Genomic DNA, 20,549 nt, shown 5'->3' with positions numbered 1-20,549 from the left:
ACATGCACAATGGAGCACGGTGTCGGCCTTCACACATACCCACAGAACAAGAAGCTGCATGAAGCTTAGATCACGAAACTTAGAACCGGCAAGCAGCCATCAGCTACAACTCGGCTGTGCAGCAGGCACTTCCGCAAGGAATATTTCTGCTATGGCATCAGGGCTGAGATGTTCGATAAGTAGCAGAAAGTGCGCAGTGAGACACTCGCCTGAGCACACTTCCGTCTTATGCAGCTCTGGTCTATCAACTTGTTAATGCTAGATACTGGCTAGTTCACTGGCATAGAAAGGGAAAATTAAGAAGCACATTAAAGAAAGCATGGCAATGCCTTTTTTCCGTAGCAATATGATCATGTTTGTATTAGCACTAAACAATGAATGTACTGGTTTAAGAAAAAGAAGCAGCTGGAAAAATTTTTGGATGAGAAGACCGATAAACATACAGTGCGATGCAACATGAGAAATAATGATATTGAAATGTTCAAGAATTTACAAGAAAAGAAAAAGAGGAAGATTGAATTGTTGCAATGGCACGTCACAAGTTGCCATAGACATCGAAGTCCCTAGTTGCAATGAAATTACTTTTGAACAGCTCTGATAGCGTCCATGTAACCATGGTTCCTTCTATACTGTCAAATGCTCATACGCTGCAGCCTAAAGCTCATGGCACAGTGCGAAAATGCGCTCGCAGCAAAAGCGAAAGATTGTGAACGATACATGCAGTGGCACAGTCGGTCACTGCAAACCTGTGCGATCGCTGCATCGAAGCTTCATTTGGTTATGCTCCATTTGGTTGTACAGACAGCCCTCTATAAGAACACATTTCACATACAGTAAAACTTCGTTATAACGAAGTTGAAGGGAGGACATAATTACTTCGTTATAACTATTAGTTCTTTATAGCCACTATCCATTTCTATCCACAATTAGCAAGCAAGAGAGGATGCACTCACAACCAAATCTCACAGTAGCCTGCCAGGTGAAAAAGAGAATGGCCGTCGCACGAAAAAAAAAAGTGAAAAAAAAAAGACGGCAAGGAATTGCTACTTTATTCAAACTAAACGGCTCATCATTTATCGATGAATAGCACACCACCTGGCAGCTCCCTTTGCAGAAAAAAGTACTTGATAGATTTTTGTCGCGTCTTCTTCAGGCAAATGATGGCTTTTTCAGCTGCAGCCGCTATTTTGAGCCCGTCCTTGTCGTCATCATGAGCGCCAAAGAAGCGGCGCAGCAGGTCTGTTGCATCCAGCGCTTGTGCCAGCGTCGGTATGTTGGGTTTGCCAATATTAGTCTCCGGGCTGTGGTAGACACATTTGTCATTGTCCTCATTAGGCACCCCCGTCACTGCGCGCACAATTTATGCCTCCATTAGCTCTTCCGTTGTCACCGCATTAGCATCAGCACTGACATACGTGCAGAAAGTGTCCCAGTCGGGCGCAACGCCAGTGTCAAAGAGAGCGTCCCCCGACGCTAGGGCTTGGTTGCTCACGGCACCCTCGTTGTCAGCAGCACCGAGACCTTTGCTCTAACCGCCGCTGCTGATGCCAAAGGAGGCATGCCGGAAGCAATTGGCAATCGTGCTTGCCGGTACAGCCATCCAAGTAGCCTGTAGCATCTCGATCGCCATGTGCAAGTCGATCGTGGACTCACGCTTCATGCTCATATTGAGCAGAATCCGGTGGATCACACGCTTGCAGTAGCCCGAGTTAAAGTTCATGATAACTCCTTGGTCGAGGGGTTGCACAACTGCAGTACAGTTTGGCAGCAAGAAGCATAGCTCGATGTTTTTGAGTGCGGCGGCAGTGTGGTGGGCCACGCAATTGTCCAGAACGAGGCATATCTTCCAGTTGAAATTGCCCAGCCGCTCATTCCACTCCCGCAGCCATTGTGCGAAAATTTCTCTTGTCATCCAAGCCTTACGGTTGGACACATAACTCACTTGGAGCTTTCGCATTCCTTCGAAGCATCGTGGTGACGCACTTTTGCCGACCACGAGGGCCGGCGCCTTTTCCGACCCATCCATGTTGGCACAAAGCAACACGGTTATGCGGACCTTGCTCTTCTTACCGCCCTGGCAGCGTTCATCTTTGAGGGCGAAGGTTTTTTGAGGCAGCATCTGGTACAGCAGGGCTTGGCACCATATTTTTCTAGCAGCTGTCCAATGTTTGTCTTTACCCACGCGTGCACTGCAGCTTCGCGGTCGACAGACTGCGCTTCCCCGCTGACAGCCCTGCCGACGACGTCGTGGCGCTCCTTGCAACGCTGTAGCCAGCCAACACTCGGCACAAAATCGTCGTGCTGCCTGATGCATACGAAGTCCCTCACTTCGCACTGCAACAGTGCCCCATTCACAGGAGTGCCGCTTGCTCTTGCATCCAAAAACCACTTGAAGACCGCCTTCTCTACAGCTTCGAAAGTGGGGGATTGCGGCTTCTTTCTACACCACGTGTGACAGCACTGGACCAGCACCCCAGACTATGTGCACTCTGTTGACAGTTGGCGAGTTTTTCCACAACACCCTCGAAGATAGCGATGGTGCGATGGGCGTTCCTGATTGCTGCACACTATGGCTGCACGCATCGATTGCGCCGAGGGCACCTTTTGAACGTAGCAGCATTTGCACATGGCGGCTTGGCTAGTTCGATAACGTCAATGACGCACTGCAGTTGCCACACTGACTCCTCCTCATTGCCGCGCCTCACGAGAACTAGCGGTTTGCATCCACAGACGCACGACAGCGCACGCTCACTAGCATCACTCATACATGCCTTGGCAGACGCCACTTAATACTAATTATTATTAACAGTATTGACAGTGTTTCAAAACACTTCGATTGACGAACGTGGAAATCGCAGCGGAAGTAGCAGCCAAACGAAAAATGCTGCCAAGGCTGATCCTGCAAGCACTGATGTTGCTCCTCTCCCGACTTCAACTGGGACTGTAGCTGCTATGGCCCTTCTGCGCCGCTACTGTGGCGCAATAGAGGGCACTGGCCTATCGCTTGTGGATCGTTTAGACTATGTTGAGGACTCTGTGTTTAAGCATGTGGCTGCCAATAAGAAGCAGGCAACACTGCTGCAGCGCTTTCAGCTAAATAAATAAATACTTTGTGTGAAAGTTCAAGTGAGTTTTTACTGCGCCACGATTGAGGCGCAATTGATGTTGCGGAGCACACATTCGGTTGCGCCGCACACAATTGGCCTAGGCCAGGCCGACTTCGCGTGGCGGACGAAGTCGGCGTGGCCTAGGCCAATCCGCCTTTTTCATGGTGCAACAGTGCATGTGCCCTGCCCTAGCGGATAAGTCGCGAAACGTTTTGGAAGGGTCGCGTGCGCATAAGTCCCCGAAAAAAAAAAAAAAAAAGAGTGTTTGGAAACGCGCTGATGCAAACACTCGTGCCGTGTACCACGTTGAAACTTCACTAGTAGCTCGACGTCAATGCGGCGCCAAAAACGTGCGTAGCGCAAAACTGCAGCTCCACTTTAAAACAGAAAGCACCCAGGGCTTTGTCCGAGTGGCCCGGACGACACCATGAGCAATGTAGTTGTTACCTTTCATTGATGGCTAGCAAATTTATCGAAAAACCCGTGCGTTAAGCTTAGGCAACACTTAACCCTTTCAAGGTCAATGATGTAAGTATACGGCACCGTGAACAAGTCCAAAATGGTCGATGCCATATATTTACGGTGCCGTTTGTACGTTTAAAAAGCGCGTCAATTTCCTAACTTTTTCTTTCCTGGCATGTGCTGCAACTTTGTAGGAATACAGGGATTTTTTTTTTCTCTCACCTCCCACTCTTGGCTTTCGTTTCATGGTTTGTTTTAGAGCTAGTTTGCTCTGGCACATCTATATACTACCGCTCGCGCATTGGCGCATGCGGGCGGGCAGCAGTTTGGGTTTTGTTCCACGGGCAGTTTCGGCTTCTAGCGCTCGCAAAACTGATGGTTATCTCGCTACTAATCGCTGAAACGGCGACCGCCTGTTTCTCGCTCGTTTATTGCTCACAGGGGTGTGCATAGGATGGATGCCGCCGTGCATGCATTTCTTTTCCTTTTCTTTATTGGAGACTTGTGGAAACTAATCGCCTCTGGTTGGCAATAAGATGAAGATTAGTAGAAGCTTGTTACACATTTTGCTTTTTTGACGGGCACACAACCACACAGTTTTCTTTAATGTGCTCATTTGCACAGTTCAATTATGCTATGAACGTAATTATTAGAGTAAGAGCAAGGAACATTTGAGACTTGTGAAATATTCTCGTGTGCGCATTTTCTAATTCTTGAACTAGGTGTATAACGATGCATAAAATTTTTCATTCTTATAAGTTTATTAATTTTTTTGTTGTTGTTATTCATAAATAAACAGCTCACATATACCAACGCAAAATATTTTTTTCTCACTTTAAGGTCACCCTAGAAAAATCACGATAAATCTTTTTCGAAATAGGTCACTCAGAAGAATTGGAATCTGCAATAAAAGAAATCGACCCTGAAAGGGTTAAAAACATCACGTTGCTAACGAAGCCTTCTTGTAGCGGGGACCCTCACTTGCTGGTGGTGGCAGTGCATGCCTGACTTCACATGCCCATTTAAGGCGCGGTAATACTGGGTAGATACGAGACCGACAAGATGCTCACGCCAACGATTGATCGACTACTCAGCACAGTACATCACTGAAGCCATCATACCAGGCCAACAACGGCGCAAATGTATACAACGTAACCGACGAGTGCGAGTTGCTGTAACTGCGACGAGCTTTCTTGTCGACGGCACCAACAAAATAAGCATGCCGACCATTGTTTGACCGAACTTCGCGCGATCGGTCGTCAAAGCTACAACACGATAGCGAGCGCGCCTTCGCTTGGGTATATAATTATTCGTACTTAATATGAGTCAAACATGCCTACCCATTCGAAATGCACAAGCTTCAACCTTCTCAAGCCGCACACATGAAGTCTAAGCCAATGTTGATACTGTTCAGCGAAGGTCAAGCTTGGCGCCATTGAGTTTGTGCACCAGCTACTGGCGGTCCTGAATTGAAATGCAAGCAGTTAGGATGAAGGAAACTGCTTTCATAGTTCAGTTCTGGCCTTAGCAACTTGAAATCAACTACACTCCACTTCGCATGGCGCATACACAGTAAGCGGCAAGCGGTGACATTGCGCTGTGCCAACATCTGTACGTCACCATACCTGTAAGCTGCCGTTCGCATTCATCACATAGATGGGTGGGTCTGTGCTTGTTGTTATGTTGACATATTTATCAATCCCAGACATTCACTGTTGACCTCTGTGTCAAACAGGAAACGAGAGACGGTGCATGGTGCAGTCGGTGTACAGCAGCATAGACAACCGTCTTGCTCAGTTATACCACCGGTGTCAGTGATGGCATCCACGTTTTCGCAAGAGAACAACACGGCCTATAAATGAGCACTTATGCCACCAGTTTTCTCTAATAATGCTTTATGGCATGCACAAACTGCAAGTATGATGGAGTTAAAGAAATGCAAAAATAAGTAACAAATTAACAGCCTTTAATATCTTGATCACAATTGTTGTTGTTTAAGTGGTTTGGCCAGTCATATTGACTCGTCTCACAGTGGAACAACACGATACATATGCGCACATATGTATGCTTTGCTACGTTTTGTGATTATTTCATATGAGCAATGCATCTTTTCCGCAATACTTGGCGCTAACAACGATCTGTGGCTGTAGATGTTGATGCAAGCAAGTTCGCCTCTTTGATGAATACGACGCAGAAGACTGCGCTCGCACACTTCTTGAATATGCGAAATGTCTAAATAATGTGCAAAAAAGACTACGAAAAGTGAGCTCCAAGTGCAGAGATCACCGATGATGAACTCTAAAGCAGCCGTGTAGGCAGACGGAACTCAGTGTGCCTTTATCGGCCGCACTGTTTGCACAAGGGCACACTCAGGCTTGCTCACCCAGTAGTTGGCGAGTGCTACATGGTTTCCAGGAACGACATGCAGCCCCGGAGTAGCCATAAATAATGATTAGTGATCCACGAAATGCACTACCGACCCACACTCAACGTGGGCACAGGTACGCAAATCAACTAGCGAATGCCCCGGCACCCTTCCAAAACATTTCCAGCGGTGTGCGGCAGAGGGCAGCACAGGAAAATGAAAAAGGTAGATTGTGTGCGCCGCAACTGAATGCGCGCTCCGAACAACGATCCCCAATCGTGCCCTTGGTTCATTGATTGATTTGCAGAAGTTTTTGACGAGCTTTTTACATAATGTTATGTATCAAAATCTGGCTATATCCAACTATCTTGCGATCACCACACTGTTCGATATATCTAGGTTCAACTGTAGCAGTCAAAGATATTTTTATTCTTGCCTTATCCAAGCCGCAGCAATACAGTAACGTGCTGTGGCAATGGAGTGACCGAAAGCATCTCTGCTGCAAGTGCTGTGGTCTGAAGAGAGAGCCAGCCACACTGACTGCTGAACTTACCGAAGCCTGAATTGAAGCGCTGCAGAAGTGAACACATACAGACACTGACAAAAAAAAAAAAAAAAAAAAACAAGAAATGAACACAGGCCCTGTCTGAATGGACAGCTCTAGCAAAACCTGCCTGCATGATTTAAGAAGCAAGTCAAAAGGACACAAGCTAAACTCCTCATCAGGAGAGTTGGCACTCCGTGTTGTCCACGCATAGCATGGAGCGCATGGTGCATGGAACCATTGGTGGAGGAGTAGGTCAATGAGTAAGAGTGTCCATGGTGACATAGCAGAGCCTAAAAGCTACAGAGGCTGTCTGTGGCCTATGAATGGAAACCAACTTGACCAACTTGTCAAATTACTGTAGTACTGTGGAACCCCACTGATACATTCCTCACTGTTGCGTTTTCCTGGCTGTTGCACCTACTTTTCACAGTCCCAACCTAAAGCCCATTAGCTCCTATGTATTATGTTCCCATTTGATATATAGCCATTGTGTAATGCTCCCGCATCTTACGTTGCATTTGAATGTGGCAGTCACATACATTTAGCGATACAAAGGCAAATTTTCTCTTGCACATCGCTACAAGGACAATGAAGGTATACTCGCAGTTAAGCTTGACAAGCCCTGCCAGGAAAACAATTATCAGTCCCAAGTAGCGTGTCTCGGTGCGATTGTGGTTTTTGGCAGTTCATTTAAGTCAGCTTTGTCACAATACAGCTGTATTATGCAGTGAGGCATTTTAAAAGTGATATGGGGTCATTGTTACGAAACAGTCTGTGTCCCTTAATTATAAACATGTGCGCACACTGTCTTCAGTCACAGTACAGGCAGTGAGACATCTAATAACTGTACTAGCAGCCATTCAGAGCTGTTCCTGACGTTACTATGTTGATTTGAGGCCTTCCTCACTGTTACGTTTCCTCAGCTGTTACCTTTCCTTTCCGCAGTCCCTTGAAAAATGTGCCAACTGGGATTTACTCCACTGAATACTGTACAGTCAACGACTGAATTTTCGGACGCCCGAATTTTCGGACATGCCTGATATTTCGGACGTCTTCGCAGCACCGCCACAAGCCCCATAGAATCAATGCATGAGGACATCTGAAGTTTCGGACGCTCGAACCCCCCCGCCGTCCAATTTTCCTGACTTTTTGACGCGACGGAAGGTCCTTTGGCTCCTCGCGCAGCGCCCTTGCGAAGGAAATCGACGTCTGGCCACGCTGGCTATGTTCATCGCCGCACTTCCGCCTCCGGCGGAGTTTCCGGAGCGGCGCCATTTCGTTTGTTTGCACAGGCCACATTTTGGCTAGCATGGTGTGTGGTTATGCTGTTGTGTCAAGTGTGCTCTGCGACGCTAGGCCTAGGTGCTTCGATGCTCGTCAGCGAACTCCACTGTTCGCAACTTGCCTTCGATGGCCCCCACTCCGTCTTCAACGTCCTCGCCGATGGCATCGAAGCGCGGAAAGCAATACCGTCGGTTAACAATGGAGAAGCAAGCCGCCGTTATTAAGCAAGTCGTGAGCGGCCGATCGCAGGCTGACGTGAGCAAGGAGTTTGGCATTGGCTCCGCTCTGCCGGGGTTTCCATACCCACGGAAATAACTTTTGAACATTTTGTTGACGCTGACAACGAGCTCAACTTGTGCGCAGAACTGACTGACGAGAAAATAGTCCGTCAGGTTGTGGGGGATTCAGAAGACTCCGATGTTGAAAATGAGGAGCCAATGCCTGCGCCGCCTACAAGCGCCGAGTTGACGCGAGCACTGTTGACTGTTTCATTGGTGTACAGTGCTGACATGACCCTTGCTCAGATCGAGGTGAATATAATCGCATGCAACTGGAACGCCATCCAAACAACAATAAACAATTTCTTCAAGCCACTGCAGCAACAACACCGGCTGCCCGACGATGCACATGTACATAATAAACCAGCAGTCGGCTGCATGCAGAGTTTTTGAACGCCTCCTTTTATAGCCACTTCACTGATGCTTTGGCAGGGTTCGGAGGCCTGGTACTTCGCCCTTTACCTCTAGATTCGAGAAAAAAAAAGGACATGCGTTTTTTTGCAGGCATTCATTTTTTCGGACTGCCTGAATTTTCTGATGTTTTTACGTTCCCTAGAGGGTCCGAAAAATTGGTCATTGACTGTATTCCCTCGCTGCAATGTATGTGAATTGTGACCAACATGCTAGTCACATGAAGGGGGATGATGTGTCGGCGAACTATAATTGGCCACTTGACTGCCTTCCACACTGCTTGGATGTATCACAAAGTATATCTATGAATATGAATGGAGAAACTCAATGCCAATCTCAGCGTCAACAGCTTTAATGGTAAAAGCACACCTTGTGGCACTAAATAAGTGCTGTCTAGTGTGAATCAAATAAATGCTGTCACACTAATAACAATTAATAGGTGAGACACAACAGTAATTCAATATGGAAAATCAGTTTCATGAAAATCAGCAAGGTGGAGAAAGTTCCATGAAAAGTAAAAAAATGTCATGCACCCGACAGTAGCACAAGGGTACAAGAAAATGGGTTTCCTTCACAGCTTAGTCCCATTGTCAGGTGGATGACGATATTTCGCTTTCGTGAAGTGTCATCTACACATGGAAACCTAAAACTAGCTGGCCCAAAGCTCAGCCTGCATTGACTCACCCCATCTCCTTCAATTTTTTCTCCAGTTTAGCTGTCTGTGTGTTCCATATGAAGAGTGTTCCATCGTGGGAGCCCACAGCCACGTAGCTTGCATCAGGACTGAACTTTGCCCTCGTCCAATCACAGGCCACCTTGAAGCTGTCATCCCTGCAGTGAACGCATATGAGGGATACAATAAATGAAAAAACACAAAAGGATTTCTGCTGTGCAATGAAAGAAAATATGCAGCTTCTCACTTGGGTCACATGCGTTGAGAACCAGAACATTTTATTGAGAAACACAGAGGCCAAGCTCTTGGCCTGTTTAGTATAAGATGAGAGTGAGTGGCCCATAAGCAAGAGTGGGGTCGACACTGACGAACACTTTAAGAGGAAAAATTTGAAACTGAAAAATGCCAATTGTGAACGGTCAGTTAAGAGTAAGATAGTTCAGGACCAACTGTTACATAGGTAGTTCTCTATTAAATTATGCAGAAATGCAAAACATTTGCACGTTAGAAAACTACTGAACCAATCTGAATGAAATTTCCTGGCTTTAGGAGAGAAAGAAAAATTTGGTGGTGGAACAGCCGCACCAATTGTGCCTTTTGGGCCATCCTGCACCAAAACGACATTTTAGCAGAAAGTTGCGCGGAGCCTGCACCGAAGCATGCATAAGAGCGAAGCCATCCTTCCGTCGATGCTTCACAGCTATCAAAGCTGAAATCAAAATCAACAACACGCTATCATCATCAATCATAGAAGGAAGCAGCGGCCTCTCCACTGATCTGTAATATAGTGACACTGAAGTAAGTGTTGTCTAGTGTGAATCAAATAAATGCTGTCACACTAACAAGAATTAATAGGTGAGACATAACAATATAGTGAGTAACTCTAGGGACGGGTGCTCAGTGCACCCATCCGTCCATGAGAAACTGAAACTGTCTCACTGAACTCTATTTCTCAATATATAGTGAGAAACTCTATGGGCTTGTTGGAGTCATTCGGTTCATCATTCGCACATATTTCTCTGACGGACGTACAATGTAGTACCGCTCTACCATCTTAGCGGTGCTTTATTTCAGACCTGCATGATAACGCGGAATTTGCCAAACGAGTATATATGTCACATTTTAGGATTATAGGTAAGCTTGTTCAATGTTTAAAGGCGATAGTGGGGCTTTGCAAAAGAGCTCCTGCGAGAAGAATCTCGGGTGGTGTATAGTTAAAGGAGTACTGACACAAAAATTTGAAGTCGAGATAACTTGTGAGATCGATTTAGTGGGTCACACACACATCGTGTGTAAAATATCAGCGGCGAATATCGCTTAGAACATATTTAAAATCAATATTAAAGTATGTGCGCGCAGCCAATCGTAAAACAGAGCACCTCGCGACATTGACATCACCCGGGTCTGTAAATAGCCAAGAAAACGCTACGTCATGTGGCTACGTCACGAATTTTCGTTGGCTACCATGCGGCTTGCGTGCATCCGAAAGATTGAGCGGCGCGTAAGCTCCGCCCAGATCCAGCCCTCCAGCTTGACTTCAGAGCCACGTCGAGAAACGCAATATAAACAACTCTCCACAACACTGCGTCGCTTTACGTGAACACTGCCAATAACGTTATGCCCCTGCGAGTGACAGAACACTTCACGACGGCGCGTCGTCCACTGACGACTCCGCTAACAGCCAGCGATAGGGCCGGTAGGCCTAGCTAGGCAGACGCCGCGGCCGACGGCGCTTACGATCCAACCCGAGCTCGTCGAAGAGCGCTTATGTTTGCCAAACCAATTAACACTGTACACTTAGGTCGCCCGTAATTAAATACAATTGGTTTACTCGACGCAGTCGTTGCGAAGGGCAAACGTGCAAGCAAAGCGAGCAGCCTCGCTCAGACGGTCGGTGTGTGCTGTCTGCCCGCGAAATGCCCTCGCGTCGCGTCTCCTGATCTCGCCAGTAGCTTAGTCCTAGTGTACTAGGCGTTGCTTTGAATAACAGGCACACGTCGAGATAATTTTACTGAACTGGTAACTATTTCGTGTCGGAAACAAACTGCAGCAGGCAAGGAAAAAAAAAACACTGCGAGAAACCGGCCAGCCAGCGCCGCCTTCGTGGAGGGAACGTCACATGCCAGCCGCGCTGTCATTGGCTGCGGCCAGACGACGGTGCGGTTGTCGGACGCGTCGGACGATGAAAATCTGCCCGGTTTGTCGCACGCCGGACGTCCGATTCGGCGCTTCGGCACGGCACAACACCTCGATTCCGGCTGCCGTTCCGGCGCGTCGGACGCCGGATCGGACACCAAATCGGACCGTGTGTCTCCCGCTTCATCGTGTGCCGGAGCATGCGGCGCCGCACGTCGGATCGGATGCCGAATCGTACTGTGTGTCTCCTGCAGTGCTCGCCGTCGCCGGCCGCAATATCCGAGTCGCTGCTCTCCAGTGGGTCAAATTGAAAGTGATTGGCCACGTCTAATACGGCGGCGACTCCCACATGCAGGAAATCGTCGCCGCTGGACGACGACGACGATGATGGCGAGGACATGGCAAACCACGTGCAGGCGTAGCAGACGACTAGCAACACGAAGCTCGCGTACCGGCGCGCCGCACGCTGGCTGCGCGGCAGAGCATACGTCATGGCTTTTTGCGAACACGTGACCACTTTGTTTACACACCCGGTGAACCGTTTCGTTGCTCTCTGAAACCGAAACTGGGACTGGTCGCTACAAAAAAGACTTCAGATAATTACCTGTCGCGCTCTGAAGTAAATGAGGTCTCGTGCCGTGATTACTGGGTCATTAACTACTTATTAAAGCAGAAAAAACCACATGGATTTTTTTTGTGTCAGTACTCCTTTAAGAATGGTATTAGCGAATGAGGTTGAATGTGGTACACGGCGAGAGCCGCCACATCGATGGGTGCTACCACGTTCAAAAAGCAAAGCTTTTTCGTTGAGTCTTTGTCGCCGTGTTATTTGGCTATTTTAATGAAATAGTATTGCTGACAAAAATGTTAAACCGTATTTGTGTCTTGCGCATGCACAGTGGCGTCGACGCTTTTTTTTTTTCCGCCCCTATTCGAGAACTCCCTAATGTGCATGGCACGACATGAGTATATTGCATGATATCATGTTCAGTGCAGGCCCACAGACTAGATTGGTCTTGCGGGGAGCCTTTGCCCACAAGCTCTGACTGTTGCACTGTGCTGCATCCTCACTTAATTATCTTCTGCACCTTATCAATGAACCCAGCCATAGTGCCCTTTGTGAGTCATCGTGTGGAGGAGCATCGCATCCTTTCCTGACCGCACTTGCAGGGCAAGCCTCATGCAAATCTGTCTCTACAACATATCGACTATATCAGTTAAAATCTGCATGGTATATGGTAAGCACATGTGCATTGGACACTATGCCAAAAGTGCTTGCTGCTGAGCCAAATCGGCCCTTTGCCTGTGTCCAGACCTGCATCGAAACGTGAAATGACTATTCCACCATTGAAATTCTCACATCTTTACAATAACTGCCATCATAAATACAAATATACTGCTACACACGTGTGATATTTGCTTGTTTGAAAGAGGTGCGTGGGCGCCATCACTCGAGCAAAGAGCATCACTCACGCAATGAATCTAACCGGTCAATGCTGCAACCGTTGTTGTAAATATAACCTGTAAATAGTTGCTTGTCTGACTCGTCCTTCGCTTAACATTGTGGAGGAGGTAGAACGTCTCCCGTTCTCCTAAGCATCCGCAAAATCGTCTTCTCAGCCATGGCTTCCGATGTAACCACCCCGTCGCCACCTACAGCTGCGGCGCCCACCCCAACGTATGTTACGGTTCCTAGTCTTCGTGATCCTGGGACATTTTCTGATCAAAATGACGTTCACGTCGACAACTGGCTCAGCATGTATGAGTATGTTAGCCAAAGCCACCACTGGGACCCTACCATCATGCTTGCCAATGTGATCTTTTATCTGGACGGGACACTGCGTGTCTGGTTTTGCACCCATGAGGACGAGCTCTCCAGCTGGGACATTTTCAAAAAGCAGTTTCACGACCTATTTGGCAACTCGTCAGGTCACTAACAGGCTGCACGAAAAGAGCTTGCCACCCATGTACAGTCGTCGACCGAATCATATGTCTCCTACATACAGGAAGTGCTCGCACTTTGCCAGAAAGTCGACGAGCACATGACGGAGGTTGACAAGGTGGGCCATATTTTAAAAGGCATCGTGGACGACGCCTTCAATTAGTTCATCTATAATGATGTTTCTACCGTCGACGCCATCGTCAAAGACTACCGCCGCTCCGAGGTAGCCAAAAGCCGCCACGTCGTACAACACTTTTCCCGGCTCACAAACACCCCTGCTACGACCTCTTGCTTCGCTCTTACCGCCATACGACCATTTCAAGAGAATGTCACCTGTATCGTTCGCCATGAGATTCAAGCGGCGAGTCTGGCCCCCCTTCATCCACAACCCCCTGAAGGTAAACTTTGACCAAGCGGCGCCCACTATTTCTGTTATCCAAGCAGTTGTGCCGCAAGAAATTGCAAACCTTGGCATCCCTACAACCTGCTCTGTCTCCCGACCCAATTCAGCACCCATTCCAATATACACAACCTTAAGGACCAGTATTTCGCTCCCAGACCATGAAATCCTGCTGAATGGCGAACCCCAGACGACAAACCGATCTGCTTCCACTGCCACCGCGTCGATCATGTATCCCACCACTGCCATACCACCTTGATGCCGCCGTACTGGAGCTCATTCCCTGCTCCTCGCCCATATGCCGACGCTCGCCGTTATTCCCCTCGCTGTCTGTACCCTACTTCTGATGCCCCCTGACAGCCACTCCTCCGTGTGATTGCTGTCGCCTCAACCCCGTCGTTCCCCTTCACCCCAACCTCACCGCTTTTCCTCGCCAAACCGACAGACAGAAAACTAGGCCATGCAGCTCTTGGAGGTAGTGCTGCATCACGTTTGTCCTTTCCGAATCCTCCGTTGACACTCCTCACCAATACGAACCTAATTCAAGTTGATGCAGATGGTTTTTCGTTGACGGCATTAATTACTAATACTGGAGCCCAAGTGCCTATAATGAACCCTAACCTATGTCGTTGCCTCAAAAAAGTTCTTCCACCTACCATCACTCGAGCCATACGCGTCACCAAAGGCGCCACTGTTGCCATCAGGGTTATGTGCACTGCTCGCATAGGAATTGCTGGCCACCACGTTCCAGTCCTGTTCACTGTGCTGACCACTTGCCCTCATGACCTAATCTTCGGGCTCGACTTTCTGATGATGCATTCTGCCCTCATCAACTGTGTCACCGGTATGCTGTGCCTAGAGCTTCCTGTTCTTTCATACGTTCGCCCCAAACAACCGAACACTCTCTGTACTACAGCGTTTGTTCGCTTACCTCCAAAAGCCTTAACCACTATCGAATTCGCCTCAACAGCAACCGTGCCTGACGGCGACTATGTCGTCGCACCTATTTGTGGTGTCCTCCTGGGGCGCGACATCTCTGTGTCACACTCCGTCGTACCCCTTGCCGCTAATAGGATGTGCCTCCCCATTATCAATTTTGGCTTGACGAAGCAAGTGTTACCTGAAGGCATAGTGGTGGCCACGCTCCGGTTAGTGACAGATGACCACGTCACTGCTTTTGCAGGCGACACGTCTCCAGATCCTCCTGAATACCCTCAGGATGCCTTGAACCTCGACAGCGCATTACATCCCATGGTCGCTCTGGACCTCACACCTGACCAAGCAGCCACTCTATATCGCCTTTTGCTTTCCTACCGCGACATATTTGACACTGACAATCGACCACTTGGTCAGACGTCCCTTGTTAAGCATCGGATAAACACTGGTGATGCTGTTCCTATTCACCGCCGACCGTATCCCGTGTCCCCTGCAAAGCGGCAAGTTATTCAGCAGGAAGTAAACAAGATGCTTGCCAGAGGCATTGTTGAGTCCTCGTCGAGTCCTTAGGCATCGCCGGTCGTGCTTGTGAAAAAGAAAGATGGCATGTGGTGTTTGCGCATTGATTACCGCCACCTAAACTGAATTACTAAAAAGGACGTTTACCCTTTACCACGAATCGACGACACTCTTGATTGTCTTCACGGTGCCAAATACTTTTCGTCCATCGACCTTTAATCTGGTTACTGGCAAATTTCCCTCGATGAGCAAGACCAAGAAAAGATCACTTTCGTCACTCCAGATGGCCTCTACCAATTCAAGGTTATGCCGTTCGGTTTATGCAATGCCCACGCCACGTTCGAACGGATGATCGACTCTCTGCTTCAAGATTTCAAATGGTCAACTTGCCTTTGTTACCTCGAAGACGTCCTTGTGTTTTCTCCTACACTTGAGACGCACCTTCAGTGCATCGCAGTTAACCTTGACGTCTTCCGCAAGGCTGGGCTCCAATTAAACTCATCTAAGTGCCACTTTGGGCGCCGACAGATTACAGTGCTAGGCCATCTCGTCAATGTTTCCCGAGTACAACTCGACCCAGAGAAGATTCGAGCTGTAACGGCTTTTCCTATACCTCAGTCTGTCAAATATATCCAGAGTTTTGAGGGGCTCTGTTCTTATTTCTGACGGTTCGTGAAAGATTTTGCAGTATTCTCTGTCCAATGCGTTTAAAATTTATGGCACCATATTGTGATGGTTATTGAGTGAAATATCATTCAATGACTGATTCAATTTTGACTACAAATCACTTTTAATTCATTAGCATTCTCAGGGTACTGCATGGACTTCCCGAGGTATAACTATTAATGTATGTTTTTATATAACCATTTTCCAATGAACCTGGGTCACCATGCAGTCCATGGTCGAACGGTTACAGCATCGTACTGCTGTATTGAGGGAACAGCATTCGAAACCAACCATCGGACCGACGTGAGTCACTGAGTATGTGGCATTCATTGTGCTGTCAAGGATGGTTTGCGCCCGACATGCCGTTCGAGCACGTTCGTGAGCTCTACTGCATTCTGTTTCCCTACCATGATGCTTTTAACTTTAACGATCGTCCTTTGGCCCAAACTACAGCTGTTAAACATCACATTCATACCGGCAATGCCCCTCCTATTCATCGCCGCCCTTATCGAGTGTCACCGGCTGAGCATCAAGTTATTCACGAAGAAGTTCGCAGAATGCTTGCCGAGAGCAATATTGAACCGTCATGTAGTCCATGGGCATCAACTGTTGTACTGGCCAAAAGAAGAATGGCTCATGGCACTTTTGCGAGGACTACCAGCACATTAACAGGGTTACCAAAAAGGACGTGTATCCCCTAAGTCGGATTGATGACACCCTTGACTGCCTCTATGGTGCTCGCTATTTCTCCTCTATTGACCCTTGCTCCGGCTACTGGCAGATTGCTGTGGGCGATATCGACCACGAGAAGACTGTTTTTGTAACACCCGATGGTCTTTATCAATTCAAAGTGATGCCGTTCGGGCTATGTAACACTCCTGCCACTTTGGAACGCATGATGAACTCCCTTCTTGACGGTTTCAAATGGTCCATGTCCCTGTGCTGCTTGGACGACGTTATAGTATTCTCTCCAACGTTCACTATGCACCTCGAGCCCCTCTCAGCAGTCCTGGACGTTTTTCATCAAGCCGGTCTGCAACTAAACACGTCAAAGTGCCGATTCGGCCGTCGCCAGATTACCGTCCTTGGACATCTCGTTGACGTGAACAGAGTGCAACCAGGCCCAGGCAAGATCCATGCTGTTACGCACTTCCCTGTTCCGAAGTCTGTCAAGGATGTGCGCAGCTTCCTCGGCTTTTGTTCGTACTTCCACCGTTTCGTGAAAAATTTCATGACCATAGCACGACCACTAACCAAGCCTTTGAAAAAAGACACCCCTTTCCAGTGGGGCGATAACGTGGCCTCCGCATTCTTGAATCTAATCGACCTTCTCCCAACACCTCCCGTTCTGGCCCATTTCGATCCTTCTGCGCCTACCAAAGTCCGTCCTGATGCCAGCGGTCACGGAATTGGCGCAGTACTGGCACAACACCAACACGGCAACGACTGTGTTATCGCTCACGCCCCCAGGCTCCTCTCACCCTCGGAGCGCAACTATTCCATCACTGAGAATGAGTGTCTGGCGCTAGTTTGGGCGGTTGCGAAATTCCGCCCATACTTATATGGCCGACCCTCTTCCGTTGTCACAGACCATCACGCGCTTTGCTGGTTATGCTCATTGAAAGATCCTACAGGAGGACTTGATCGCTGGGCCTTACGCCTCAAAGAATATTCGTATTCTGCCACCTACAAATCAGGCCAACTACACAAGGGCGCTGACTGCCTGTCTCGCTACCCGGTAGACGAACCTGACGACCCCGACAGTAGTACTGCCAATGGATTTTCTCTGTGTCTGCCTTCGCTAACATCGCCAATGAGCAGTACCGAGACCTATCGCTGTGAGCACTCATCGAGCGTCTGCGCTCTACACCTACCAATGCATCTGTTTGCCGATATGTCCTCCAGGCCGGCATTCTGTACCAAAGGAACTTCCTCCCTGATGGATCTGATCTTCTTGTCATGCCAAAATATCTACGACAGACTGTGCTCTTTGAAATGCATGACGCAACCACTGGAGGTAATCTTGGGGTAACCCGCACGTACGACCCTGTCTGCCGCCGCTTCTATTGGCCTGGTCTCGCTCGCTCCGTCCGACGCTTTGTTGCTGCCTGTGATCGCTGCCAGCATTGGAAAACACCTCAGATGCTACCTGCCGGTCATCTCCAGCCGATCACCATCCCTGTGAAACTGTTCTTTCGTTTTGGATTAGACCTCCTCGGCCCCTTTCCCACGTCATCCTCTGGGAACAAATGGGTAGCTGTCGCAACTGATTACGCCACCCGATACGCTATCACGCGAGCTCTCCCTACCAGTGGCACCACTGACGTCGCGGACTTTCTCTTGCGTGACATTATCTTGCTTTATGGCTTTATGACAGCTGCTTACTGACCGTGGTCGTAACTTTCTCTCAAAGCCGACTACCTCGTACCATCCTCAAACCAATGGCCTGACAGGGCGGTTACACCATACTCTTACCGATATGCTGTCCGTTTCCAAGGACCACCATGACTGGGATATTGCCCTCCCTTACTTAGTTATTCAATGCTGAATGCATTACCACCGACAGTCACCGTGACATGGATTCTGCTAACTTCTTTAGACTACGCCTGTCGCAACCTTCATTCCACCATGTAATCATAGATTTCACTGAAAGTGCCAAATTACCAACATTAATGACAAGTAAATGACTCTATTTTTGGAGCACCACATCTTGATGGCTATCAAATGAAATGTTCATTTATACTGTTAGTTAAAGGCCACAGTCATTAAAAATTCCAGAACTGCGCTAGCTGAATGCACATAAGTGGAGTATCTGCTAGCGAACAATAAATGGTCGGCACAAATACATCCCAGCACTGATGAACTGCTTTCTTTTTCATAAAGAAATGAGTTTGCTGAGTGGTGAGAACATCACTGACAGAATCTGTGGGTCACTACTTAATAGTGGTGTGTGAATATTCTAAACTTGGAACATTAAATTCAAATCAGTTGATATTCGATTCAAAAGCCACTTTCACAGTCAAAATAATCGAACCCCGCAAAATTCTGAAATGTATTAGAACATCCTTGAACTGTGAAACTGCCAAGAAATTACGCCATTTCTTTGAACAGTGCTCACTAGATCACTTAACGTGCTTTCAGAACGAGTGTGCTGCATCGTCGCTCGCCAGTGTGCAGCAATGCACATAGGGCTGAACATGCTGCTGGTCAGTTTCCTATAGTCCACTTTGCTGTACCTTTCATGCGCTTTTTGCATTGCTCACATTTCGAGCAGTGTGGTGATAACGGGAGGCCATCTTGATGATACCAGCCAACACAGCACACTCCACAAGGTGTTGACAAAAGAAGCAAAAGCTGAGTGGGGATAGCATCTGTCAAAGAGGCACAGCAATTCAAAAAAGAAATATGGGGAGTGAGAACGCACTGGAAGCTCACGAGGACCTGGTTCATGCGCACGTCCAGCAGCTTGAGGGTGTCGTCGCGCACGCAGCACAACAGCTGGCAGCGGTCGGCCGACAGGTCCAGCGAGCTGATCAAGCCACCCAGAACAATCTCGTTGGCACTGCTCTCTGCCCGCGAGTCCCAGAAACGCAGACGCTTGTCAAAGTGGCCACTGATGATGGTGGTGCCAGCACTGTCACTGGCCACCAGGTCATTGCAGGAGGAGCCAGCAAATATGGTGCGGATGCCTGCAATTTTCAACCATCCATGAACTGTTTGCTTATTATTGCTCGTGATCACATCCTATCACCTCTTCAGCCCTCTTTATTATTCTGCTGCAAAGGTCAAAGAAGAGGATTTGGAGTAACTCATTCTCACAATAGAGCAAAGTTACAGTAACAACATAGGAGGGTGTATTTTTTTTATATAATGCAAACTCATTAATATGCAGGATAGGTTCCCACCAGTGGCGTAGCCAGAAATTAAGTTTAGGAGGTGGGGGCTCATGTTGCAGCTCGGCCTCCTCCTTACAGAATTTGTCGAGGGATCAAATACATGAATAATAATTGCATTGCCAGTGCCAAAGATGCTGCAAACAAATTATTGAATGCTCCACACAGTCAAGACAAGTAAAATAGGTATTTTTTCATAAAAGAATACATCGTACATCCCAAAACTTGTGCCCAAAATAACCGATATCAAACATCATCATCATCATCATCATCATCATCAGCCTGGTTACGCCCACTGCAGGGCAAAGGCCTCTTCCCATAATTCTCCAACAACCCCTGTCACGTACTAATTGTGGCCATGTCATCCCTGCAAACTTCTTAATCTCATTCACCCACCTAATTTTCTGCCGCCCCCTGCTACGCTTCCCTTCCCTTGGAATCTGGTCCGTAACCCTTAACGACCATCGGTTATCTTCCCTCCTCATTACATGACCTGCCCATGCCCATTTCTTTTTCTTGATTTCAACTAAGATGTCACTAACTCGCGTTTGTTCCCTCACCCAACCTGCTCTTTTCTTATCCCTTAACGTTACACCCATCATTCTTCTTTCCATAGCTCGTTGCGTCGTCCTCAATTTAAATAGAACCCTTTTCGTAAGCCTCCGGGTTTCTGCCCCGTAGGTTAGTACTGGTAAGACACAACTATTATACACTTTTCTCTTGAGGGATAATGGCAACCTGCTGTTCATGATCTGAGAATGCCTGCCAAACGCAACCCAGCCCATTCTTATTCTCCTAATTATTTCGGTCTCATGATCCGGATCCGCCATCACTACCTGCCCTAAGTAGATGTATTCCCTTACCACTTCCAGTGCCTCGCTACCTATCGTAAACTGCTGTTCTCTTCCGAGACTGTTAAACATTACTTAA

General features: G+C 47.9%; 1 protein-coding gene across 2 annotated transcripts in view; it reads right to left on the bottom strand.

Annotated features, from left to right (window-relative positions):
• Positions 1-20,549, bottom strand: part of Atg16 (Autophagy-related 16) — a 378,915-nt gene that overhangs the window by 44,919 nt on the left and 313,447 nt on the right. For both annotated transcript variants that reach the window (XM_065437138.2, XM_065437139.2), the window contains 2 exons: positions 19,151-19,415; positions 9,139-9,285 (listed from right to left, as the gene is read on the bottom strand). In XM_065437138.2, the coding sequence (XP_065293210.1) occupies positions 9,139-9,285; positions 19,151-19,415 (412 nt within the window). The remainder of the gene's footprint in view (positions 1-9,138; positions 9,286-19,150; positions 19,416-20,549) is intronic.

Source organism: Dermacentor albipictus, chromosome 1 (assembly GCF_038994185.2).
Source record: "Dermacentor albipictus isolate Rhodes 1998 colony chromosome 1, USDA_Dalb.pri_finalv2, whole genome shotgun sequence".
Taxonomy (NCBI): Eukaryota; Metazoa; Arthropoda; class Arachnida; order Ixodida; family Ixodidae; genus Dermacentor; species Dermacentor albipictus.
Note: the sequence above shows the minus strand (reverse complement) of the source record. Positions and strands in the feature narration are given on the sequence as shown.